This window comes from Cinclus cinclus, chromosome 3 (genome assembly GCF_963662255.1).
Source record: "Cinclus cinclus chromosome 3, bCinCin1.1, whole genome shotgun sequence".
Classification (NCBI taxonomy): domain Eukaryota; kingdom Metazoa; phylum Chordata; class Aves; order Passeriformes; family Cinclidae; genus Cinclus; species Cinclus cinclus.
Genome location: NC_085048.1, coordinates 76,941,387 through 76,968,426, shown reverse-complemented (window position 1 = coordinate 76,968,426; position 27,040 = coordinate 76,941,387). Strand labels below are relative to the sequence as shown.

The 27,040-nt window shown below is 38.1% G+C and overlaps 1 protein-coding gene across 1 annotated transcript in view; it reads left to right on the top strand.

Annotated features, from left to right (window-relative positions):
• BIRC6 (baculoviral IAP repeat containing 6) overlaps nucleotides 1-27,040 on the top strand; it is a 174,380-nt gene that overhangs the window by 137,415 nt on the left and 9,925 nt on the right. The window contains exons 66-70 of the mRNA XM_062490247.1: nucleotides 14,264-14,474; nucleotides 22,417-22,562; nucleotides 23,466-23,576; nucleotides 24,760-24,977; nucleotides 25,655-25,816. Of these exons, the coding sequence (XP_062346231.1) occupies nucleotides 14,264-14,474; nucleotides 22,417-22,562; nucleotides 23,466-23,576; nucleotides 24,760-24,977; nucleotides 25,655-25,816 (848 nt within the window). The remainder of the gene's footprint in view (nucleotides 1-14,263; nucleotides 14,475-22,416; nucleotides 22,563-23,465; nucleotides 23,577-24,759; nucleotides 24,978-25,654; nucleotides 25,817-27,040) is intronic.

Genomic DNA, 27,040 nt, shown 5'->3' with positions numbered 1-27,040 from the left:
GAAGGTGTCATGTGACATGTCACCTCTTTGTATTTAAATCACTGTCTTCATGTACTGAAACAATTCAGAAGCTGGTGACTGATGAATGTTCCTGAGTTAGAGGTGAGGATTTCTGCCCCAGCTGTGTGTGGTGACCTTCTGACACTGGGCAATCTTCATTTTTCTCTTCTTTACTTAAATCAAAAATAATCTCTTGTATGGGTGCTGTACCTTTATTAAGTGATTAGTAACTTTTAGAGTGCTTCAGTTCTGATTCAGTGCTGTCCTCTGAAGGTCAAGAGAGGTTTTTTTTTAATCAAAGAGAGCAGATTTTTAGGACTATTCCTTCACAGTGCTTGAGTGTAGGCTACATGATTCTGTAGGAGTATTAGGGCTTTCGAGTTTGTTTTTTAAGTTCTCATCTTCAAATTTATGAAAATTTTGGTGTGTTAGAGGAGTCCAGTAAGCCAATATTGTATCCTCACTGGGCAAGCAAAGGAGAAGCAAAGTAGTGAGAACTGATCATAGTCCAGGAGGGTGGCTCTCAGGGACCTGCAGTGCTACATCAACTTCTTTCTCCAAAGTCCTTAAAACATCTTACCATCTGAGAAAGAACATTTATTCAGATGACTGATCTTGAAAAACAAACCAAACCTAGAGATTACTGCACTCCCAGCATCTTTTATATGTTTCTTTCCTCTCTTTTGTCATATTTGTAAGGCAATAGTTTTGGAATAAGAGGATGAAAATAGTAGCCAATGAAACCTCTTATTTCCTATTGCAAAAGAATATGAATATATGCTTGTATTTTCAAAGCATTTCAAATAGCAGACTGTTTTCTAGTAGATACTGCTTTTGGATTAGTACTATAACAGAATTTTCTAAAATGTCAAAACTGATTAGCCGTTTGACTGCTTAATAATATAAAAGATTTATGAAAGAACAATTTATAAATTTGTAGTTTCAGGTCTAATGTGTTGCAGAAATTTGTTGTAATTTATAAGGAGTAATTATGTATTGAAAAATCAAGGCATTGAAATCTTTGAAAATTAAAAACCTAGTTGTTTCAAGGAGCCAAGTAGCTTAAGTTTTATTTGTAATTTGGTACTGGATTGCATGACAGATAAAGCACTTGGTCTTTTCAAGACTGAGGCTTGCTACAAGGAGCTACTTGGAGGTTTTTATTTTTTTTTTTTCAACAAATTGATATTTAGCAAAGTTCACTGAGACAGTAGACCTTTGCTTCAATCTTTATCTGTTCCTGTACTGCACATTGTTTTATATGGCTTTTAAACTTAAATTCATGAACTGGCATATCTTCATTGATTTTTTTCAGTTGGTGGTATATTTTGCAGCTGCATGTACAGATCATATATCAGGCTAGCTTGTGACCTCTGGCCCTCCTCACTTGTTCATAGTGAATTAAAGTGCCTGTTAAATTTTCCAGAATGAAAGGATTTTCATGGTTAAGATGCTCAAGAAATATCAGGTGAGAAATAGGAGGTGTTAAGTATTTTGCTCTGAAATGAAAAGTGGGGTGGGGTTTTTGTTTGCCAGTTTCTTTTTATGAGCCTTAAATAACAGTTCTTCCAATTGATGACTAAGCTTCTGAATATGCTTCACAGAACAGTCCTGAAAACCTAAGCAAACAAGATTTCTTCCTCATCTTTAGACCACTATGAATTTCTGGATCTTTGTTGCTGTAGGATAAAATGACTGTCTTGAAAGTTTGAGCAACAGACTGCTTATGTATCTCTATCTGCCTGCCAAGGAACTGTTATTTTTTACTATTCCCCTTTGAATCCAGTTAAACATAACTAGACCTTTATGCCTAGCACTCCGCTATGTAATATGTCTTATGTAAAGGAAAACTAAACTATGGTGATTGCCTTCCTGCCTCCTGTGGATGAGTTATCTTTCTTAATCAGCTTTCAGGAGAAATACAGTTAGATGCTGATCCTTGATACGAGGATGTATAGAAGCTAACAAATCATACACGAGATGCAGTTGGTGTTTGTTTCATTCCTGAAATTGGTTTCTGTGCTTACTTTTAATTGTTCACTTGAGAAATAAAAAGACCTGGGTCATTGTCTTCAAAAGTGTTTGCGTTTGGCTGTGAGTGCTCAGTGAAATTCCCTCTGCCAGTAGACTTTCACCATCTTGTGATGGCTGTTCAGTTTTGGGAAAACAGTGCAGGCCACTACCCTGACTGTTCAAGGCAGCAAAGTTTAGTGTGGAGGGAGCATCTGCTTAGCCTTTTCCATTCCAATGGCCCAGGAGCATTTCACCCAGGAGTTCCCTTTTTCCCTTCATCAGTTGGAAGCCAACACTGGTAGCTGTATCTCTGCTCATAGGATGATCCTGGGAGTCTTTAAGTACTGGATTGGTTTCCCCTCTGAGGGTAATTGGTGAAGGTGTCCAGCCAGCCCTTTAAAGTTGAAGATACCACACTACATCTTTCAAAATTTCCAGAGTAAATATTACCAGTCCTACCATTTTTTCTTATTTTAATTTAGTTAAATGGTGCATCTCAAGTGGTTTCATTTAGACTTGGTAATTATGGTTGGGAATATGAATGCTGGATGTCTAAAATAGATTGCTCTGCAGTGCCACATGCTACAAACATTCACAGATTTTACTAGAGATGTTAAGAATTGTAAAAATCATGCCTCATTGCCAACAGGCTCAGTCTTTTTTGACAAGAGAATATGACTTCAGAGGAGAATGTGACACCACACTACATGTTCTACAGTTCCAAATTATATAGCAGAAATGTCCAGTGTGCTTTCTTCCTCTTTTTTTATCAACTCTTGTGCCTTCCTGGAAAGATACACTAACCACTAACAGGATACAAATGTTTTAAGGTACACAAGAGACCTCTGATAGAACTGTAAGTAATACATTTTCAGTTTTTTGTGTTTCTCCATATTAGTGGTTTTCCCAAGTAGTAGTAGCACAATTAGATAAGCTGCTAAAAATTTCCTGACTATAGAAACCAACAGTCCTTTTCTGTTCATATGCAGAACAGATTGCCAGGGTTTGTCCTAGACATTTTTGCTTTGCTTTTCCTAAGAGCAAGCTCACTGTACTTTCAGGGAAGAGTTTTGTCAGCTGGGGTGTGTGGCTCGATGTGCATTTGAAGAACTTACTGAGGTGAAGGCTGGCTTTCCTTTTCAGCAGTTGAAAGTCTTATTTATTTAGTCAAGTGATAGGTTTTCATTTTCTTGGCAGTAACACCCTCAGTTGTCATTTATTTCTTTTGTGTTCTTTTTTCCTCTCCTGTTTTTGAAAATAAAATACTGTAAATGTATCTGGCATTTCCCATATTGTTATGCAGAGACTTCCCACTCATACTATTTCTTTTGTTATTATTCTCTGAGGGTATTCTTAGTCCTGAGTACAAATCCAAGGAAACTGATCTCTGTGTTTGAAGGAAGTAGTCTATGGCAAATTATGCCAATGCAAAGTGTAGTTTTTTATGATGGGATTTGTATCTTCTTGTCCTCTCTAAAGGACATCAAGATAGTACAGCTTATTAACAAAAGAATGTTGTATTTTATTTTTAATTGTTTTTTCTTGTTCTGCTGTAACATAATGGGGGATGATCCATTTTAGCAAGTGGTGCAGGAGCTTGCATGGAGATTGCATGGAAGGTGAAAATTCTCCTATTCCACAAGTCTTAGAGATTACTCTTCCTATCATATATTAAATTGGTTTATGTATTTATCACATAAGAGCTATTTGCACTCTAAGGCACGTTGAATATGCAGTGAATACAAAGGGTTACCTTTCATTTAACTTGGACTCAAGGGAGCTGTTAGGCTTTAACTTTTCAGCATGCTCTTTGTGTGCTTACTAAAAGCCCATATTGGTATTTAAAGAAGGAGCTATTCTCTGAAAAATACACTGGAGTGATAAAAGTTCTGCTTTGCATATGCACAGTGGCTTTGCTATCTTGGCCAAGCAAAATAAATAGATATTTAATGCAGAATGAGATGCTTAAATAGTCTCCTTTCTATCCCCTGAGGACATGATCCTGTAGGTGTGCTCACCCATACAGAAAAAATAAAGCACAGGAGTCACACATCCTTTCATTCCAGTAACAGTCTCGGTGTCCTCTGCTGACAGAGCAGAAGACCCAGGTCTTGGCCTTTTTCCATCTACTGAAGTAATGGTTTAAAAACACTCCACAACTTCATTATCTAATTTTGAATTTCTGCATCTATTACTGCAGCATGTGCAATGAAATGGCAGGTTTCCATCTTATTTTCAATTCATATCTTATTCTAAAATACTAGTGACTATTTTATGGCCCGGAAGAGGTAACTCTTCCAGACTGAGAACCGTTTAAGGTGGCTGCTTGCCCACTCCTCTGCCAAAAATAGTGAAATCACTATTCCCTCCTCCATTGCAGGGATGATGAAAGCCAGTTTAACTTTTATAATCCCAGTCAACTTTCTAAGGGTAGTGCTACCTTTCCTTTCATCTCTATGTAGTGCTGCACACTTGAAACACTTAACATGCCATGATAAGCAAGCTTCCACCTCCTTATTTATTTTGAACTTATTTCTGCTTTTTTATGAAAGGATTGGTCTGCAGAATATTTAAATCTTGTCTTTTTCTGTGCAGAAAATATTTTTTTCTTATTTTCCTAAGTGGAAGATGAATTTGTCATTTCTAGCTTAGCTTTATTATTAATTTATTTCAGTCCATTGAATAAAAATCACTGGTCCTTTCTATCTTACTAAACGCCATACTGGGTTTTATTAGCAATAAGGTTTTTTTCATCCCTTGACCAGGCAAACACTTATTTTCATGCAGTCTCTGAATTGTCTGTCTTTATATATGTCTTTCTTCACATTTTTCATGTATTTTTGAAATTATTTTTTCTTTTATTTCTGCCTTTCTCTATATTATTTTTTATTTATTTGATAATATAACATTCCTGGAACACTAATACTTCCTTACATTTGTTTTTTAGATTTGGATGCAAGCATGTTTAGAGCTTTGGCCTTTTAATTGGTTTCCTCCATATTTTTTTGGTTTTAAGAACTGGTAGTGGCTAAATTCAGCTTCATTTTAAAGGAGGGATTATTTATTAAAAGTTGCAGTGGGGTTGGATCCATTGGCAGCGTGTGCTTACTCTTCAGTCCTTTGCTCACAGCCTTTCTACACTGATGCCTGCTGGGCCATTTTTAAAATCAAACAAATCAAATGTATACACAATTTTGCATTTTTAGATTCTGCTAATTATTCTTGCTTGATGATGTATTCCTAATCCCCATACAAGATTGCTTTGTAGCCTCCAAGAAGAACCTCTCCATTATTTGGAGAGGTCACTTTTTCAGGTGTATTTGGAGTTCTATTTAATGGCAGAGTGATCCATAGTGGATTCCATTATGAGAGTGTGGCATTAAATAGCAGTATCTCCAAAACCAGGAATCAGGCGTGGCTTTAGTAGTCACTAATGCTTTAAAAGCTCTGTTTGGTTTTCAAGTCTTTTGTACTGTTTGGGATTCTTTTTCTCATCCTTTCAAATGCAGGGAATTGTGTCTTGTTTATTCAACTGTACATATTGGCCTAATAACATAATGCTTTGCATTTTTTTCTGGCAAAGGGTGTTTTCTGGATTCGTGTGTGTGAAAAGTGTTGTTTGACTTGACTTGTAAACAGAACTTTCTGGAAAAGACTCAATTCCACCAAAATCAAATGCTCCTTAAAAAATAAGCGAACTGGAAATGGTTAAGAGCAGTAGTTTCGAGCCTCATTACTGCACTACAGATGACTGACCAACGTCCCTGAGCAGTGCATTTTGACAGTCTAATTGAGCAGTTTTCCTTTCCTATTGCAGTGCACTTTTTTTTCCAAGTTTCCTAGAACACACAGTAATAGCAATGCCAAGACAGACCAAGGTTGTTAGGCTGCCACTTTATCACCAATAGTGGACAATAACAGGGAGAATACAGTGATGGGGCCGACATGCAGATGCTGCTTTGGTATTGCTAGTATGCTGCCAAGGGTAGTGTCCCCTCATTTATTAGCCCTTGATGGCCTGTTCCTACATCAATTTACCCAATTACTTTTGAACCTGTGATAATATTTACTACCCTGACATTTAGTGCTAAGCTTTTCCAAACCTTAAAAGTGATGTACTGTGTAGTGTGTGTTCTTGTACAAATGGCACTATTTCTTCTAATGGTGTGCCCATTCCTTTGAATGTATTGATCAGTCCAATTCTACTCACTCTTTTTACCACTCATAATTTAAAAGCAATGCCTTTATGATACCCTTCATTAGTCACTGAGGCTGTAATGTCTTTATTTCATTTCAGATAGTGCAGCAGCTCATTCTGTACCTTGCATTTAGTCACCTTCTCTTTCTTTTCCAGGTCTTTTATCTCTTTGATAAAAGGGGGAAATGCACATGGTGTTGAAGTGATATTAATGATTGAATTCAGCCTCAATCATTAATTTCTAATTTATCTTCAGCTTTTCTAACATTTGACCTGATATTTTTTTTACTGCTAATGGGCTCAGTGCTGACATCAGAAGAACAAAACTTTCAAGTTGTATCCGAACAGTAGTAGTAATAATTTGGAGCATGACACTGTACCCATTAAATTCAGAGGCCCACCCTTCTTGTATTGGTTTACTGTTCTGACATGGGCTTGGTGACTCATGGCCTGTGAATCATGCTTAACCCCTTTCTCCTGCTTCTTTATTCAAGACTCTCCTGATGTCATTTTTCCTAATACTGAAAACACTACTGTGAAAATGCTGGTGTTATTCCTATTTTAAAATAAGTAAAGAAAGAAAGCTAATTAAATTACTCAAGATGACAATATTTGGAAAGCTTTTGTTTTATTTTTACCCAAAGGCTAATGCTTTCTTAGAGGTCTGATTTTTACCTACTCTATGGGCAATCTCTTTTTCTATCAAAGCAGAGCAGAACACAGTGTGTTAATTAGGCCTATTATAAAAGAGGTTTGCCCTGGGTTGATTCTGAAACAGAAAATCAAGAGGCAGCAGAGCATGACGTATTTGGAACCGACACTATTGCCTGCAGCAGGGACTGCATTCATAGATCATATGTTTGCAAAGATGCAGTGAAGGGGGGGCTGAAGAACAGCTCCTGTTTTAAAATATTTAGCAAAAGGGTGTGTGGCCCTGTTGGAAAGACAGAGTGCCTCACTCATGCTTGGCAGTATATATGGCCACAAGACTGTGTCTTCTGAAGGTTTTAATTAAAAATACAAAATCAGTGTTTCCTTTGTGTGATTTTTTTTGAATAGTGGTGTTCATACCAGCTGAGAGTCTTTAATATGATAATGACCTCCTGAAGTCTTTAATTTGATCATTGCTATGGGTTTTAGGTTTGTGAATAACATACTGAGGTATCAAAAAAATGGTCCTCCCTAATTACTAAGCATGTTTTAGAAGTGGTGTAAAATTGGCAGTACTTTAGGATCTTAGTTTTGATTTATTTGGAGGTTAAAAAGCATGAAGTAAAAAAAATGTAGTGCCAGGTGAAAGTGGTACAGCAGTCGTGGTCTTAACATTGGTCTTAAACCTTAGTAAGTAGCAAGGTAATGAGAATGTCTTGTTTTACTTTTAGCTTCTTAAGCTGATTTAAACTTTATTGCTATGAAAAAAAAATAGGTCACTCAGAATACATAGGTATTTTCTTGGGGTTTTTTCAGGAGAGGTTTGGATACTGTAGTAAATTTTGAGTATTTGTGCATAATATGAATAGAACAGTTTTATAATGCAGTTACTCCACATAACTGGTGATTATCTTTCACATTGCTTAAAACTGAGGCAGGATTAGATAGCTGCTTCAGGATGAATATTTAACAAAACACGATCATTCATTTTCTCAGGAAGTTAAAATGTCATACTGAAATAGATTCAAAACAAAATAAGAAATGAGATTTGGAAGCATCCCTGGGGTCACTGGAAACTTTACCCCATGCAAGAAGGAGGCCTCCCTTACATTTCTGGGGTTTCCATATCGGTTCTCTCCCAGACATGTTTTTCTTTTTGCTGCTTCCTTTTAGTGGATCATTCATGATCATCTCTCATATTTGCAGTGGTAGATCTCTTTTGAGAAAAGAAATAAAAGGACTGTAGTTTTGGGGGAGTTTCCAGTGGTGCCTTTTGCTGTGGCTGCCAGCACAATATTCTTTCCTTCAACAAAGGCAGAACATCAGTCATGTGTATTGGTCCAAAGTAAAATGAGACTTTGCAGAAGAAAAATAGTCTGTGGGGCTCTAGAATAACTGAAATTCACTAAGTCCTTAACTAATGAGTCCAGAAAATGAGAAGTTACATACAGGAGACAGATTGAGAGCATATATAGGAGGCTTTTCTCAGAGCACAGAAGCAAGAAGGGTGTGCATCTGGCAGTATCACAGCTGCAAAACTGGTAAAGGTGTTGATTTTTTATTTTTCTACGAGTGGCTGTTTTGGGGGTTTTTTTGCATCAAGCTTATAGGCTCCTTTGGCATAGGAATTCTTAATGCAGTCACAGTGAGAATCACTGTGGGGAAGGCCTTGACATTAGATGCAAGTAAATCAGAACTTTTCATAATTTTCCTGTAAATTATTCCTCTCTATTTGTCTCTTTAATCTGCTGTAAAGTGTGAAGAGTTTTTTTATATAATGAATATGCTATATTAATAGTTTTCTTCATTTTAGAATAAACGTGCATATTCTTTGGGATGTTTTAAATATGCTTTGCAATGGAAATAATCTTATTAATAGCCAGTTAAGTTGAACTGAGGATGTTAAATCAATTGCAAAAAAAATGTGTTGCTGTTCAGTACTGTCTATTTAATGGACCATTAGGCCTGGCTATTCTTTGTTTGAATATTGTATAATATTAAAAGAAAGAAAGGAGTATTAGACTCAGTTGGGTCATTATCTTGCTACAGATATATATAAAATTTAAGGTGATACCTTGATGCTGTGAAGCCACCTGCCCTCATATGCTTTTTCATTATATTAGGGTTGTAATTGCACATGGCTACTCTTAGATATTTATAAGGAATAGATCTATATTAGTGATGAACAAAGAGATTTATGGAAAGCAGATGAAACGTTCTGGAATCACAGAGGATCTTTAAATGTTAATCAATTGTTTCCCAGGAACAAGTAGGCATAGGTTAAAAGTTCTCCAAAATACCTTAATATCCCATGACATTTAGGCATGTGAAAGACTGCAGTTTGCAAGACAGGATGCTCAGCAGTTTGTGGAATTCAAGGCTTCTTAAGCAACTTCAGTCATACTCCTTTTCCTTCCACCCAAATTAGAATGATTGTTACTAGCATATAAGGGAGATTTAGTTTAATGAAACCTCTATATTTTTACCTATTTAGCCTTCATTCATCATCTTTCTAAATTGCAAGTACTGTGGCAAGAGACTAGATGAGTTGTAGTGTTTCTGGTAAAACTTGACCTTTATTACCAAAAGGAGTGGGAAAAGTAGTGTAAGACCTTATTCCCCTAAACTATGAGATGTTTTCCAGATGTTTGTCATGCCTATTTATCTTAGCAAATGGCAGTGACCTTGCTGAGATTTCTGCTCGGATAATTGCAGAAGAATAAAGTCGGACCTGAGGTACTTTTTTAATGTGAATTGTGAGTAAATATGCGTGTAGCTTGTTGCCCCTGAACTTCTTTCTAATAATCAGGGACAGTAAGACATTGACCTGTTTTTTGGATATGTCCACTCATAATTGCTTAATTAATGAAACAAAGATGGTGATTAAATTGCTACTGTTTACAGTTGTGTGTGGTACCACTGGTATTGCAGCCTTTAAGAGCACTGCTGTCATCATCTGGCCATCCCCCCATGGTGCTGTTGCCCTGCTGTTCTCTGTCACCTCCTGCCCTGCTCTGCCACCCTGGGCTGTCACAGCTGCCTGCAGGTCCCAGCGAGGGGCTGTGGTGGTGTCCTGCAGCTGCCTGCTCACGCTCCAGGTTCAGCTGCAGGTTTTAGCCTGTGCTCTGCTTCGTGCTCTGCTGGTTCAGCTGGTTAACTGCTGGAATAGCCAAAAGGTGAGACCTTGATGTGTATTTACTCAGTGCAAGTTGAGAATCACATGGCGGGCTGTGGGGGAAGCAGCTTGGGTCAGGTGGTGCAGAAGCCAGTTCCCAGCTCTGGTTTTGGAGCCTTCTCTGAAACACCACTGTTGTCACCATGCAGACTGATCCTGACAGCCCTGGTTAAGGCAGACAAGGAAGCAGGATGAAACCTGAGTGCAAATCCCTGCCTTGAGTCTAGAAATGAGATAATTTAATCTTTCCTTTTGGTACAAGTATGTGTCATATAATAATCTTTTGAAGAAGTGCTCAGAAAAACCTAGCAGAAGTTCAGGTGGGCTCTCTGGGGCAGCAGTTTCGTTTGAGAGTCAGCAAAGAGGAGCTTCTGAACAGGTCTGTGGTGCTGGGAGCTGAACATTCCTTAGCACTTCAGTGACCCGCAGAATCAGGGAGCACCAACAGCACCAAAAAGGACAGGTGTGACAGACGTCACAGTTGGTGGGGAGCCTGACTGCCAGGACAGTGAGTGCACTCAGTGCGGGAGCCTGAGCGTCCCAGACAGAGCTCTGTGGAAAAGGTGTCTGTCATTATCTAGTTGCTGTTTTGTCCGTGGGATAACAGAGACTCGTGGATAATGTATCCATCTGTCATTTTTACAAAGCCAAGAATTATAATCTCTCCTTTTCATTTTCTAAGGAATGCTGTGTATTTGCAGTGTGGTGTGCTTACATGCATACCCATGTAAATCAAAGGTTGTTGGTGCCTTCTTACACAACCATATAAAATTATTCTGACATATTAAATATGTCCTAATGGTATTCAAATTATAGGCCTGGTATAAGCAAAAGTATTTGTTTCTGTTTTGTGGTGTGTTGGATGTTGTTTTTTTCCCTATAAGAGAAACTATCATATTTAATTCAGGTAGTGTTATGATACACCTTCATTGCTCAATTGAATCAGACAAAAAAAGTTGGATATGTTCCCAAGGGAGAGCATACTTGGAAGAATACAGTGCTTTACTTTTAACACTTGTTCTTCACTGAAGTTTGTATTTGCTTGAAATCCAAATTGTTGGCATCTTAGTTGGCCAGATACCTGTATTGAATACAGTAGTCCAAAAGTTCCATTGCTTCTATTTGATGGAGATAGGCTTTTTAAATTTGCAGTATTTTATGTTTTAATTCATATTTGTAGCAGTTCAATTCAATTCCCTTAAAGGACTTTGTTACAGGATCAAAATATTTTTTTATTATAAACCTTTATCATTTATATTTCTGGAATATATAATGATATCTGAAGGAAGGACCTCTTTCAGAAATCCCAACTAAATGTGCTGCAAACACTAAAAGCAGTGAGGATGGTGATGGAGTGTGAGTGGCACAGCCTGAACACTGAAGTTCTACTTGGAATGTTGATGGACTTGTTAAGCCTCTCTCAGTCCAGAAAATTGCTGCTGGGACATCTGTAGTTGGAGCTGGTCACACCAGGAAGAGGCAGACAGGTTAGCAAAGAGTAGATCTGGGCCAGGGGTGTCATTTACAAAAGAGTATCCTGTTGTCCCACTGGCTTAAACATAGTGTCTTAAAAATTATGTAGAGATCAACAAACTGCTCCAGTCTTCTTCACCTCTTTCAGAAAGCAAAGCTGTATCTGCAGGAAGCATACACTGTAATCATCTTGGCATACTTTCAAGTGAAAGCAAAGTAGGCACAAGGAGTAGGTGAATTGCCAGATAAAGATAAGAAGCAATAATTCACCAGTTTGGGGTTCTTTCTAGCAAGTTTTTCTGATATTTATCTGGGTATCCAGTCTTGATGAACATTTTGAGGATTTAGATTGGGGATCAAAAAAATATACTTGCATGAGTCACAATTCTTAATAAGTATAATAAAGGAGAAAAATAGCATGAAACACATAATGGTACCAAAAATTGAGTGTCACAGAGTCTGACATTAAGGTAAAAGAAATCAGTAGTTGTTCCCTAAAAGGTTGGTTAAATTTAAGCCAAGTGAGTGCATTTCATTTGTTTCACATGGGAACTATTGCAAAGCAGTGCAAGTGAGTTGGAGCTGCTCAAACCAGAAATCTCCCATCTCTCTGGAAAACATTCCCACTTTAAAGTTGTGTCGGTTCAGTTCCCTTCATGATGGTAATTCTGAACTTAACTATCCATTTAGCAAAGGAGAGGGCAAGCCAGCATTGAAGGATTTGAAATTATGTATTCTGGTCTCATGAAAATTTCATGGTTAAAATAAATAAATAAAAGCTTTCCAGAGTGAAATGCTGTGGTTATCTAAGAGGTCACATCTCTCCCTCACACACTATCCTCATAATAAACAGCTATTGATTAAATTGAGGACCCACTTGATCTTTAGCACTACAGGTGGGAAGTGATTTCTGGCCAGGGTTACACTATGGTAGGAAATATTTTATGCTTGCCCTTTTTTTGTTTTTACCACCCTCCTTTTCTTTTTCCTTTTTTTTTTTTTTTTTTGTGTGTGTGTGTGTGCGTGTGTGTGTTTGGTGTGGTGTTTTTTTTTTTTGTTGGGTTTTTTTATCCACACATCATCAGATCTATATGTGTTTATTTTTGCATATTGTGGGGATTTTTTTTTGTGGGCAACCATTTTTCACTAGAGATTGAGCATAAAAAATGGAGGCGCATTTTATAAATTATAAAAATAACATATAATTATCGGTAAGAATGAGCAAATAATTCAGAGTGGTTTTCTTGATGCCGGTGTCTAAATTCAGTTTGCTTTAGATATATGGAATATTTTGACATTGATTATTTTTAGAGCCATGATACCAGGCCTGGCAGATTAATATTTTCTTTTGGTAAATTTTCTTCTTGTTCAATAACACTTCACCCAGTTAAGTGTTTGTGTGTGCCATTATAATAGATTCAAAAGACAAATAGCAAGCTATTGATCGAAGAACTTCTGGCTGAGATAAATCCAGCCTTAAACCTGCATAAACTGGCTTGTTGAATTTAGCTTGGCTATTTATACTGTCCCATCATGCTGTATTTCGAGCTAAGGGTTTGGTGACAGGAGCTGAAAGTCTGTGATCTGCTTTAGCTTGGAGGATGAGATGTGCTAAATGAAACATTAAAGAGTTCTTCTGTGCTTTGTTCTGTCCTAATGCAAGTTGTCAGGGGCTTTTTGTTGTCTGGGGTTTTTTGCTGGAAAAAAGAATAAATTTATTTTATCATAAACTCAGTCATTTGTGAATACTTTAAACTAGAGCAAATATTTTCTGCAGTTACGTTAAAAATAGCATGTCCTAGGGACAGAGGAAGCAGCTGTGTTAAAGTATCTGCCTATTGGTACATTTTCAGGATTTCTATTAATGATACAAAGTCAGTTGAAATGACATCCATTACATATTTGTCCAAACAAGTGGAGAAGAAAATAAACAATGTGGTGCTAGAGAATCCATTAGAATTGTGTATCTCTGCCTGTCTTCCCTAATCTAATCAGAGGAGCTGATATCTATATTCTACCCACAGTTACTCCTGTAACACACATCTATCACACTGAAGAGCACTAAGACAGGGAGGGTTGCCTGGCTAATATATGTTCTTACTCATCTTTACTGTTTTGTGGTTCATACATATGCAGATAAAATTTGCATGCTCTGAAGGACACATACTGTTTTTTAGAATTATCCTTTCTTCATGAAAAGTAGCAAAACTGGACTTGTACTGAGTAGATAGCTTCATTAATTTAAGAGCCATAAATATTTCTGCTGTAATGCAGAGAAATTTTCCCAAAGGAGAAGATGGCTATAAATAAAGTCTGTGATGTGAAAGTCTTTATTGATGCTTATGCTGTTAAATTCAGCAAATGCTACTCTGCTACGCCATAGGTTACAATTTTTCCCTGCATAGATTTTTGTTTACAGTTACTGTCAGCATACAATTTGAGCCAGAACTGTATATTAAGGTACTAGAAATGAATATAGCATGTGGTAGTCCTATTCCATACCTCGTTAGCACTTTTGTCCTCTTTTGTCTTTTGTTAACCTTTGTTTTCCAACTGCGTTGTAAATTTCTTTCTGTACGGGTCCATTAAAACACAAATTAAAAATGGCAATTACAAAATACTGTATTTTATCATTACATTTCATTATTATTTTAGTAATTACTAAAAGCGAACTTTTCTATTTGAAACATCCACAGTAGGAGTGGAAGTGTCTCCAGTGTTAGTAATTCTTGTGGACTGCTTGTCTCTCGTAGTTTTGGATATGGCTCGACACGTTCCCCTGTACCGAGCTCTGCTGGAATTGCTCCGCGCTATTGCCTCTTGCACATCCATGGTGCCGTTACTTCTTCCTCTGTCAGGAGAAAGCAGCGAAGAGGAGGAAGAGCAGTTGGAGTCACAAGCTTCTGTTGGGACCTTGTTGGCTAAAATGAAGACGTGTGTAGATACCTATACCAACCGATTGAGGTAAGCACTTTTATCAGCCCTGTCCTTCGTTTAAACGGTATTGTATGGTTGTGCTTTGGGAATGGGACTCCCTGCTTTACTGCTCCCACTGAGATGCTCCAAACCACCCTGCTCCTTGCTGGTTCCTACCTTCCCCTCCCCTGTGGTAGGCTGGAGAGGAGAACTGGTGGCACAAATGGTAAAGAGCACAGGTTGATATGAGAACAATTTACTGGAAGCAGCAATGAGACAAGAAAACAAACAGCAAAAATATTATTAACAAAAGTGTACAAAAGAGAGAGTTGTTCACATGCAGAAATGCTCACCAGGGAGCTCAACCCAACTGCAGCTACACCACCCTGACCTCTCCCTCCAGCTTGGAACAGGCATTATCCAGCTGCTCCCTCTGGTGTGGAACTGGCACCACCCAATTGCTCCCTCCACCATGCTTACTTGGCCAGAAGGAGCCCCTTCTTCCCAGAGGAGAGTCCCCCTTTCCTACCCCAGCAATGGTCTGAGGTGGTATAGAATAACCTCTGGGTTCTGACTATGCCTTCTCCTGGATACTGCAGAAATGAACCCTGTTCTGGCTGAAACAGGACATGTGCTTTTACTTATTATGAATGTAGAAGTGAAAGAAGATTGAGTTCTCTATATTTCTCTGAATGGATGCTGCCATCCAGAGTGAGAATATACCATCTGTTTGATCTGAATTTGTTTTTGTATGTATGTATCTGTCTGGTTTACTGTACTATTTATAGGGAATGGTTTTGGTATGACAGACATAAGCTGGTGGATTTATGTAGTCTTGTCATTTCATTGATAACTAGCAATGTTGCAATACAAATTTTCATTTCTTTATTTTAATAATTTTCTGCTTCTAGTAATTAATTGGTTTCTTGATTTGGTTTACCTGCTTCCAATTTAAAGACAGCTTCTTAAGAAATAATAACCTGTCCTCTGCAAAATTTAGTGCTGTCCTTAAGCATATGCTGAAACAGCATGGGAAGAAGGTAAATATAATGTCAGGAAAAGGTGTGTGGATAATGTTCTTTCTCCCACCACTATTAACTCGGAATATTTGCCAACTATTACCCAAAAAACTTTTTGAAAAGGAATCTCATTATTAGGAACTCTTTCTAGTATCTCCTGATGAACTGGACTTTACCTATCAATTTCTCCAATCCTTCTTGACTGAGATTTCAAGTCTTGTTTATCAAGCATTTAAGGTACTTGTAGTGGGATTTTTTTTTTTTTTTTTTTTGCTAATGCAAAAAAAACAGTGGTGCAAAAGAAACAGAACTGGGAAAGGACAAAAAACAGTTATTTATGTTGGATACCCATCTAAAAAAGTCAGCTTGTGCTTGCTGGCAATATTTTATATATATATATATACACATATATATATCTCATAGTATATGTAATCTTCTTAAAATAGGAAATATATTTGGCTTCTGCATCATCCATTTCCAATACCTGTGTGTGTAATTCTCCACCAGAATCACTGACCATATTTTCTTTGCTAATCTGACCATCCATTAGCATCAGACTTAATGACCATGGGAACCTGTATCTTCTCATGTCACTTCCCCAGGCTGAAATCTAAAAAGTAGCTTTGTGAGAATGGCACGTGACTATTGTTCATAAGCTCTTTTCAGTTTAGTAAAGTAAATGCAGTCTGAGTAGTTCTTCAGTGCCAGCTTAGGATCTGGAAGCTAGGAAGAATTCTAGAGTCACAATTATTTTAATATTAGATAGATTTTATTAAGAATTGCATTATCTATACAATTTTCTTGTATTACTTTGTTAGACCAGCACAAAAGGGTAGCTTTTCTTTTAGTGGGTTTAGTTAGTTTTAAGCATAGTGCTGTTTGTCTTTGAAGCAGTGTATAGACAGGGATGAAAACAACAACAGCCTGAACAGCCTGGAGTCACTGGAATGGAAGGTTTGAACTCTCAGCATTTCAGTTGAAGGTGTGCCAGAAATATAGCAAGTATTGGCATGAATTTCTTAAATGGGACAATCTGCTGTTCCTTTTAGGTCAAATTGGCAGAACAACAACCCAAAATTATGGGTTCTAGTTTCAAAGGCAAAACATCGCATCTTGCATGTCTGCCAAATATCATCTTCATGTTGGACTGGGAGTGTCCACTTTGATCCAGAATTGAAGGGGAACAGTTTTGGTTTTGGACTTCAGTTGGCATTGAATTTCCTTTACTTTGAAAGGCCATAGTATTCTGTTAGAAAATTGGTAAATTTCTGGATAATGGAGAAGACATTTAGGTAGGAGATGATTTCTCATGACTGTTTGAATGCTAGGGAGTCAAAGCCATCAGTGATTGGAGAGCAGTCAGGCTGGTGTAATGAGTTGCCACCAGGGCGGAGTTTGAGACATGAGCTTGCTGTGATGGCTGAGCCCTTTGCTGCAGAAAGCTGCTGATGTGTGGCAAAGCAGGCTCATTGGAGCTAAGTTCTGCTGGGTGAGCTTCATGGCAAATGCTTGTCTTGCCAAAATGGGATGATGGCTCATTGGTGTGATGTGTTGTCTAGCAAGCTTACCTCTAAAATTCCTAACTATGCTTCATGGGGATGCTGGAATACAGCCAGGTGGGCTTGAGGCATTTTCTCTGCTATGGCTTTTCATTGTCTCCATTGGTATTTTGGAGAACTTCGATGTGAAAGAGTGCATTTTACAAACAAAAATTACTTCCTGTAGAACTGGGCCCCAAGAGTCAAGGCCTAATTTGTTTTAATTTATTTTACTTTAAAAAATAGTCCCTTCTGCTTATCTTATCACTTCCTTATGCTGCATGCTGAAGCTCACATTTTGAGTTGATGGCTGTCTGCAGGGAGAAGTCCTGCAGCCTCTGGTTTGGAATGCTTCCACTTAATGTCTGTAAATAGTGCTTCAAGCCCCAGGGTGGGGTAAGTGGAGCCGTATGGGAGGAGGTTACCAGCTTTCACCACTGTTCATTTGAAAAGTCATGGTCCCTTGCTTGTTTTGTCTGATTTCAGGAGATTTGTTTAAGAAAGTGTGAATTACTGGAAGGAACAAAGGTGGAGATCATGAGGGCTACAGTTGCAAACCCAGGGTTGTTTTATCCCAAGACAGGGAGCCCCAGACTAAGAGTGAGCAACATCATGCTGTAGGCACTGTCCCTGTGGTGCACAGGGCTGAATGGTTCATTGGCTGTACTCTGAATGTTTTGATAAGGGTATCATTCTGTATCATCACATTTGCTTCCAAGTACCAGGCACGGGTGAGTAAGTATTAGTATTGACTTTGAAAATTAAAGTTGCCTTGGGTGTATATAATTCATTATTCATTTAGCACAGCATAAAGAGAAGGCTGTCATCTTCTAGCACAAGCTAAATTAATGGCTTAAATTATTAGCATGTACACTGCTGTCTCTTCTAACAAATATATTAGTGACTGTCATCCCTTTAAATATGGGTTGACATTTTCTCAGCTTTTTCTTCAGTGGCTGAAAAACTGTATGGGGAAGTTTCTGTCTAAATTAAATATTTGGCTTCTCCTCCAGTCTTGAAATCGTAACATTTAGATAAAGGCTTTTCCTGCACTAGAGCTCAGGAGTTTGTTAAACTGTTAGCTACTGCATACACAAATTTTTATGCAGGCTGATATAGTGCAACGAAGGAGCTGAAGCATCTTACTGGCTTTATGACTTCACTTGTGGTATTTCATCTCCTCCTTGATAGAGTATTGAGAGAGCTGTAAAGTTCCCAGCAACTGCTTCTCTCAAGCTGGGGCCCTACTGATGCCTTTGGGTCACTCATGTATGACACACAGCTTGGAGAGAGAATGAATCCAGGCAGGACTGCAGCAGTGGAGATGACAGCAAGAAGGGAGAATGATATTTTCTCAGCTAATAGTGTGCTTTGCCCACATTACGTGTGCTCACAAATGGCAGAGTACTCATCAGGTTGCTTTTTTCACGTGTGCACGAAGCAGTGCCATGTGTTTCAGTTCACACTCAGCAGTAGTTTATGGACTATCATCTTTAGTAAAGGCGTAGTTTTGACCTTGGAGGACTCCAAGATTGAATCTGAGCAAGGAGTTACTTTGCAGGTCCATAGAACACCCACAAGGCTGCAGCAGGTTCGTGGAGGCCTGCTGACCTTTCTGAGGGACTGGGACCCTCACAGTGACTCTGATCTTTATTTACTTTGTGTGTTCTGAGATTCCCCAGTGCATGGGTGATATGTGAAACCCTTTGAACTTTGTCATGGGCTTTGAATTGCATTTTTGTCTCAGCCCTTTTATAAGCATACAGTTTAGGGAACAAAATGAGCTTTTATATTTTCCAGACCAGGGTGTTTTTTTACATGAGGGAGATGGGTACAGAGACCAGATCACACCTCCATCAGAGTTTTATCTTATAGTGCACCTCTTCTTTTTAAATTGCATTATTTAATAGCCATGATAAACATGTTTCAAGGATATGTTTTCAGAAAGGGCCACTGGGTCTTTTAACGTAAAAGGAATCTAAATTGAAGTGTAGTAGTTCATTTCTGCAATGGTGTTTAGTTCTATCACACATCGCAAAAGTCTGTGAGCTTTAAAAATTATCATCAGTGTGAGAATATACGTGGCTGGGGAACCTTTGACAGATTTTCCCATCTGGAGTCTAGGGAATTAACTTGATTTTCCATATGCTGATTGTAAATAAACTGAGAAACTGTAAATGCTGTTAAATTTCTCCAAACATTTGTGAATAATGCTAAAGTAGAGAATAAAATAATGAGGGAGATGCCTACAAGTGAGCTGGAGAAGGACTTTTTACAAAGGGCATGCAGTGACAGGACAAGGGGGGATGGCTTCAAATGAAAGAGTAGGTTTAGATTATATATTAAGAAAAAGTTCTTTGCTCTGAGGGTGGTGAAGCACTGGAACAGGTTGCCCAGAGAAGCTGTGAGTGCCCCATCCCTGGAGTTGTCCAAGACCAAACTGGATGGGGCTCTGAGCAGCCTGGTCCAGTTTAAGGTTGGTCCATGGCAGGGGGTTGGAATGCGATAATCTTTAAGGTTCCTCCCAACCCAAACCATTCTGTGATCTCACAAACTGTGCAGGATGGATCACACTGAGTAGGTGTTCTTTTGAATCAAATAAAGGTAGGAAGACAAAATGGGGAAGAAAAAAGTGGTTGTCATAATTCTTAGGAGTCTTGCACACTATGGCTGTATCAGTTGGCTTGTTCCCCAAAAGTGGGGGAAAAGTTTACCTTTAGTCTAACTGACCATTAGAATATACAAGCAACACTTGTGTGAGGAAGCTAAATAAGGCAGTATGTTTAATTTTGGGAATTTGTGTACCAGCTATCTTATCCTCCCTAAGAAAATTATTGAAATCCATTATTAGGCAGATTCAAGGTCAAAAAACAAGACTTGGATGGGGCAGAGGTGTGGCTGAGTTAGATTTATTCCTGCATTTTGCTTCCTAAAATGCTCTTCCACAGGTGTGGCCCGACTCAGAAATTAGGCCTCTTGATAACATAGACACTTACACAAGCCCCAGGTAATTACAGTTGTCGGGGTAGAGCTGTTCTGCAAACACATGATTTCAAAAGTCTGTACTGAGGAGAGGTGAGGAAGGAGTTTTCTGTTGTGCTCATGATTGCAGTGGACAGAATCTCCTTTCCCTGGTGGCACAGGAGATGTCAAGAGAATACATTCTCTTTTTTACAGTTCAAAAGTGCCGAAGTGTAACTGTTGTGGACAGCAGGTAGAACAAGAGGAAATTATATTACTGGTACGGAAAGTTTGCATTTGAGTAGATGTCTCCTTTCCCTGCTGCTTCAACTAGTATATATTCCTTGTCTGCTGAGGTAGTTGCTGTCAGTAACTCCCTATATCTGTAGGAGTTCTTAAGCATGTGGTGAAGCATTTTGCTTAATGATTTTTTTTTTTTTTTATTCCAAGACCAAGTAGAAGGAAGAAAACCAAACAAATAGCCTAAATTGTAAAAGCTAGTGGATTACCAAAGCACCACAAGAACTCAGTTTTGAAAAAGAATTTGTAAGAATTAATTTTACTTTTAGTACCTTCACCAAGCACATTTTTATTGCTTTTCACACATCTTTTTCTTGCATAATGCCCGCTGACATTTTACTTCAGCCAGAATTTCTCCAAGGGTTTTGTAGAAAATAGCTTAAGGCCTTTGCATCAATAGCAGGCAGATCTAAATCTGTATAACTTTCTAGGGACTGGTAGCTGCTAGCATGTGTAGGATGTTAGAACAGGTTATCACTGAGGTTCAGTAGGTTTGAATAGATATTTCTGAAGGTGCTTAGTAGGTTATTTAAAAAATATTGACCTAGCTTTCCACAAGGAAAAATACAATAGTAAGGATTGGAAAGTATGAATGGGAGATGCAGCTTCTGTATTTTTGTCATATAATGTTCCTCAAATGCAACCTGGAGCGAGCTGGCTGTGATGCCTCTGATTCCTCCCAACTTTGAGGATCTGAAAGCTCAGAATAGCTTGAACTCAGGCATGGGCTAACATCCTTTTGGATTAAATCTGGAACAGGGAAAATGGACCGTGCTACAGTAATGTATTTTGTTATTAATGCTCTCTAGGGATGTTCTCATTTGATTAGATACAGTTCAGAGACCATATGCAGTACTACTGTAATCACCTCTACTGAATAGTTTAGAGAGTTGTTCATTATGCACAATTTCAGTCTGGATTGCAACACAGAAAGGTTATAGTTGGTAAAATATGTTTACTATATCAAAACATTAAATTGCTGATATTACTCGTGTAGGTACTTTCTTGGTTTGCTAGTGAGAAAGAGAAAACCACTTCATCTTGGCTGTTTGAACTTGTTTGGGTCTCAAAATGAACAAGCGTTGTTGAAACAGAAATGTACACAAATAGTTGTAAAATAATTTGGGTGCTGTTTGCATTAAATTCTCCCAGGATTTGCAGGATAACAGTGTAAATTTATGCTAGGTCTTAAAACATAGAAGCTTTTAAATACACACATTTAGGTTACATTAGTGTCAAATGCCCTTGTCCTCATTTCAGCAGTTGACTATCTGTAAGGATAGTAAGGACTGGATTGTCACAATCTAAAGATTTAAATGTATCTTAGATTACTATGCAATTAGCTTCTATGAAACAACAGCATTAGTATGCACTGCATTTTCAAATAATTAGAAAAAATTGAGGTGATTTAAATTGATGTTTTGATTTGCAATACTTTGATTATAAACATCCAGTGTAACCTAGATGCTTTTTCATATTTTGAGACTTTTAAAATTATGTTACATTAAACTCTTTATTGAAAGAAAAGCTCTACATTTCTGTAGCCCAGAAGAGAACTGCAGAGAGAGACAAAATTCATGTTTGACCTGGTGTCCTGTGGTGCCTGGGTTGATGTTCATCTACATGCTGTGAATTTTTACTGGAGATTTCCTGGAGTTTTACCATTAGTGTATTTTCAGTAATTGCTAGTGTATTGTATAGCAGGAAGGAGCACTTTGTCACCTATATAGGACTTGGTTATGCTCAAGGATTTGCAAGGAGGGATTGCATATTCATGACAAAAATCTTTCCTAGATTGATTTTGTAAGGTTTTCTAATCCTGTGTGAAGGTGTGCAGACATCAGGTCAGCCTGCAGGCTGACAGTCAGGAGGCCTGAAATGCTGAAGCAGAAACTGATGTCAAAACTGGAATCACTGACTTTGTGTTCATATTTTCACTGCTCACACCAGTTGTCCATCTGTTTGTCAAATCAAGGTAGCATGTTCAGTGTTGGAAATGCTAGCTGCTGCATTCAGTGATGAACCTGAAGGTACAGGGTCACATTCCATTTCAGAAGGCTTGGTTTTGTCTCAATCCTTTATCTTTGGTATTTTTCCCTGTGACAGATGCAACTGTATGTCTGGTTAGAAAATATTACCTCATGTTATACCCTGTATCTTTGCCCCATACAGGTCTAAAAAAGACAAAGCTAAAGCAGGAGTAAAACCAGATACTTCTGATCAAGAACCAGAGGGACTGACCCTGCTGGTGCCAGACATCCAAAAGACTGCAGAGATCGTTTATGCTGCAACCACCAGTCTGCGCCAAGCAAACCAAGGTGAAACACAGACACTTCTACAAGTACTGCTGCTGCTCATCTGTAATGTAGCCATTTACAGATAACTTACAAATCAGCTTAAAAGCAAGGCAAAACACTTCCCTTCTGTCCCCATCTGCTGACTGCACTTTCAAAGGTGGTTGGAACCTTGTGATAGTTTTAAATACTTTGCTCAGGAAACAGAATAATTCAAGTAATTTAGAATTAGAGTTCCATTAGTAACTTAGTAAATTTTTAACTTACATTAGTGAATTAGTAAGTTAGAGTTAGAGTTATGCCTCACAGCTTCCAGCACAACTATGTAGCACCTTTTATTATTATTTTTCTTGGCAGAAAACAACATACAGGACCTTTAGTAATAAAACTTTTTCTATTAAAACTAAATCTCATTAACTGGATTAACTATTAAGTAGATGAATGCAGAACAAAGATCAGAAACGTGGGTTGAACTTGCAGATGTTCAGAAGACCATCTGGTTGTCTAGTAATAAAACCTAAAGATTAAGTAGCTGAATCAGGGGAGTGCATTTTATAAAGGCATGTATAATCAGCTCCTGATTTTGGAGAGTCCAGGAATGCATGTGGGAATAGCCATCCACACAAGCATTTGTCATACTTCCTGTTTGAAATTAAAAAATATAAAATCAAAGAAACAATAGAAGAATATTCAAAGAAGCAGCAGCAGTTATGAATTATTTCTAATGTGAGATTATGATCTTTATTTACAGCAAGCTGTTCAGATAATGATACACAGTTGTGAGAAAAAAAGATTTGTATATCCTAAGTGATGCTCAGTTTTGAGATGTCTCTGCAAAAGAATGCAACCATAAAATGTCAACACTTGCTGTTCTTTTCTTGGAATTATATAGTTAACTACAAATAATCATCACATTTTATACAACAGAAAAGAAGATGGCTGAATACTCCAAAAAGGCTGCTGTGAAGCCCAAGCCTTTGTCTGTTTTACGATCCCTTGAAGAGAAGTATGTGGCTGTCATGAAAAAACTCCAGTTTGGTAGGTTGAGAAGTGTGAGTGTGTGTTTTAGAGAGCAGACACTGAAGAAATGTGTGTTGTCTTGAACAGAATCCTTTATTATTTTTAAAGTTAACAACTGTCTTACATATGTGACCACTGATAATTTTCACATGAGGAGAATTATACATCTGTGTTCTCAGGATACCTCATGCGCTCTTGCAACTAATAAGAATTGTTTTAAGCATGCACTAGGGTAATTCAAGGGACCACATGAATTCAGTGATGTGATGGTGTTCATGTTTTCATTACACTAATGATTTTTTGTGAGTCTTTTGAGTTCTCAAATTACATTGAAGTGTTTGATTTTTTAAAGCTTTTATATTTATAGCTAATACATGTTATTTTTAAATAGAAAACAATTCAAATCAAAATGTGTTTTTAAAATGAAACTCTACTAAATTTGTGTCCTTTCATAAAGTGCAATATATTGCATTTGGAAAATGCGATGGGAATCGGTCCTTACTTTGGCCATAAAGGAATGTGTTACCGAAAAAATTCAGAAAGAATGAATAGTATGTTATCCAAAAAAGAACTATAAAATTATTGCACAAACATATTCACTGAGTATTTTTGAGTTGCAGTGACAGCATGTGCAGTCACATTTCTCTGCTGTTGTATTTATAAGAGGTTTTCCTCACAAATGTTTGTGGAGTGCATGCCAGGAGTAGGAGCTGTGAAGGTCTGTATGAAGTGGGAGCTTTTCCCTCTGGCAGCTGTGCTGCAGATTTTGTGTAGCAAGTGATTAAAGAAAACCAGCTCCACTGTAGTTTTTCATGGTTCTTCAGTAACATTGCCACCAGCACACGAGTAAATACCGCTGGCACTTGGCTTCACACAGGTCCCGTTATTAGCATTATTATGTGTTTGCAAGAATCATCACATTCCTGGTGGGGAATAGCTGGTAGTTTTCCAAACTGAGAGTGGTGTATATTTGACAAGTTGTATATGAAAGTTTGTAAATTAGCTGCAGAAATTATTTCAGCCCAGCACTGTTAAAGCTTTGGTTTCTGTGATCATTTTTAACTCACAAAACACACATTTTTTGCATTACTGTGATGCAAATTAAACTTTCCTGATTTTAATACTCATAATCTTTATCCAAGACTAATCCGCTATAAACTTCCCTCCTTTCCTGATGCGTTAGGATTTCTCTCTCTTCTAGATACATTTGAAATGGTTTCCGAAGATGATGATGGCAAGTTGGTTTTTAAAGTGAATTACCACTACATGTCTCAGGTAAAGAACGCGAGCGACGCCAACAGCGCTGCCAGGGCCCGACGCCTGGCTCAGGAAGCCGTGACTCTTTCAACCTCGCTGCCTCTCTCGTCCTCGTCCAGCGTGTTCGTGCGCTGTGATGAGGAGCGGCTGGACATAATGAAGGTAAAGAAGCAAAGCTGGGTTTAGCTCTCTCTCCAGCTTGGTGTAGAAGTGTTCGGGAAGGTGCCTGAAATCTTAGGAAAAACCAGAAGTGTTTCACATCCGCTTCAATTGATGTCCAGGCATTAATATAAGTGGTAGTGTTGGAGTCTGAGTCTGATTTGTCAGGAGCTTGGCAGGGACAGGGAGAGCCCATCTGCCCCAGGAGTGCTCCATTGGCTAAGGAGTCTTCACAGAACAGGATTCGGTTTTTTTCAGCTATTCTAAAGGGAAGAGTTTAGTGCTGTTGCTCCATTATGGTCCAAACATATCTTTGCATGTGACCATTGAAGTTCAGTCAGTAGGTATGGGGAATTACACTGAGTGCCTCTGGATCTGTATTTTGAAAAAAACAATCAATTAATCGCATCCAATAGAAAAGAGTTTGAGCTCCTCCTGACTTGCTTTCCATTTGTAATCTGGAGAAATGCGTGTTTGCAGAGGGCTTTACTTACCCACAGTATCAGAATGAACAGAGTGACAGCCTGTGTGTGATTATGAGGTCTAATAATAATTCCTGCATCACAGCAGGGGGAAATGAAATGCTTTGTATAACTTAAAAAAATCTCAACTGTGTGATAGATACAAGGGTGGGGTTTTCAAATGTTCTTTTTTTTTCCTTCTCTTTCTAACACTGGTAGGTTCTCATAACTGGTCCTGCAGACACCCCATATGCAAATGGTTGCTTTGAATTTGATGTGTATTTCCCACAAGACTATCCAAATTCCCCTCCACTTGTGAATCTGGAAACAACTGGAGGCCACAGCGTGAGATTTAATCCAAACCTCTACAATGATGGCAAGGTAGGTCAGCTGGGATCCTGTGTTAGATGTAACAAGGAATTGAAACAGATAAAAGTTTTTCTCCTTTTGTGATCGAACTATGGATCAGCCACTCCCAGCGTACAGAAGGAAGCTCTTTGGTTAATACTGATCTTCAGACCGAAATGAAGAGAGATTTGCCAGTTTCAAGTGGGAATTTTCTCCTTTCTGAATAGTCTTGCAGGTTGGTTTTTGGAGATCCAGCCTTTATGAGCTGGATTGGACCAAAACAACAAGTACTTTTGACTGAGAAAAATGTTCTTTTCCAACATTTTTTGCTAAATGAATCTGTCAGAAATCTGTTTTGGCTAGCTTATTTTAAAATACCCTTTCCGTGGACAAAGTGTGCTTTATATCAGCTGCAGCTGAAGGTTTGCTGAGTGCCTTGTCTCTTTTTCTCCATTTGCTTTCTATTAATGTGGAGACAGAATAAAATTCCTAGTGGAGACTTTATCTCCATTTTTCTTTGTCTAGTTTTAAGTCTTGGAAAACACTTGCCTCTAAGTTTCTTCCGTTTGTTTTGTCTCTTTGTTTTTCCTGTCTTGGATTGTTTCATTTCACAGTAAGATTCAAGAATACCATAAACTTCCCTAAACTTCAGATCAGTCACAAAAGTTAAGAAATAATTTCAATTTCTTGATAGTCTGAGTGACAGAAGCCACCTTTTATATGCTTAAGCAGAATAACTGTCTTTAAAACACACTATTACAAGTTTTATAAAAAAGTATTTAAAGCAGAAAGTAGAGAATCAGGCAATATTTATAATTTTTTTTTTGGAGCTACTAGAATCCGTAGGATTCCTGTGGGGAAAAGGAATCTGCCTTGTCTTCTTTGTTTATTAGCATGCCGTTCTTGCTTATCCACATTAATTTTATCTCTTTCCTTTCAAAGTAGTCTCATGGTCTTAAGCTGTACCAGGGGAGTTTTAGGTTGGACATTAGGAGGAATTTGTCCACAGAAGGGATGATTAGACATTAGAATGGGCTGCCCAGAGAGGTGGTGGAGTCACTAACCCTGGAGGTATTTAAAGAAAAGACTGGACCTGGCACTCAGTGCCGTGGTCTGGTTGACAGGGTGGTGTTCTCACAGGCTGGACTCTAACTCTGAGGTCTTTTCCAACCTAACTCATTCTGTGATAGGAAACAAATTTGTCTTTTAGAATGCTGTTGCAAAAAAAGTTAGTCAAAAAACATGAATGTAATGTCA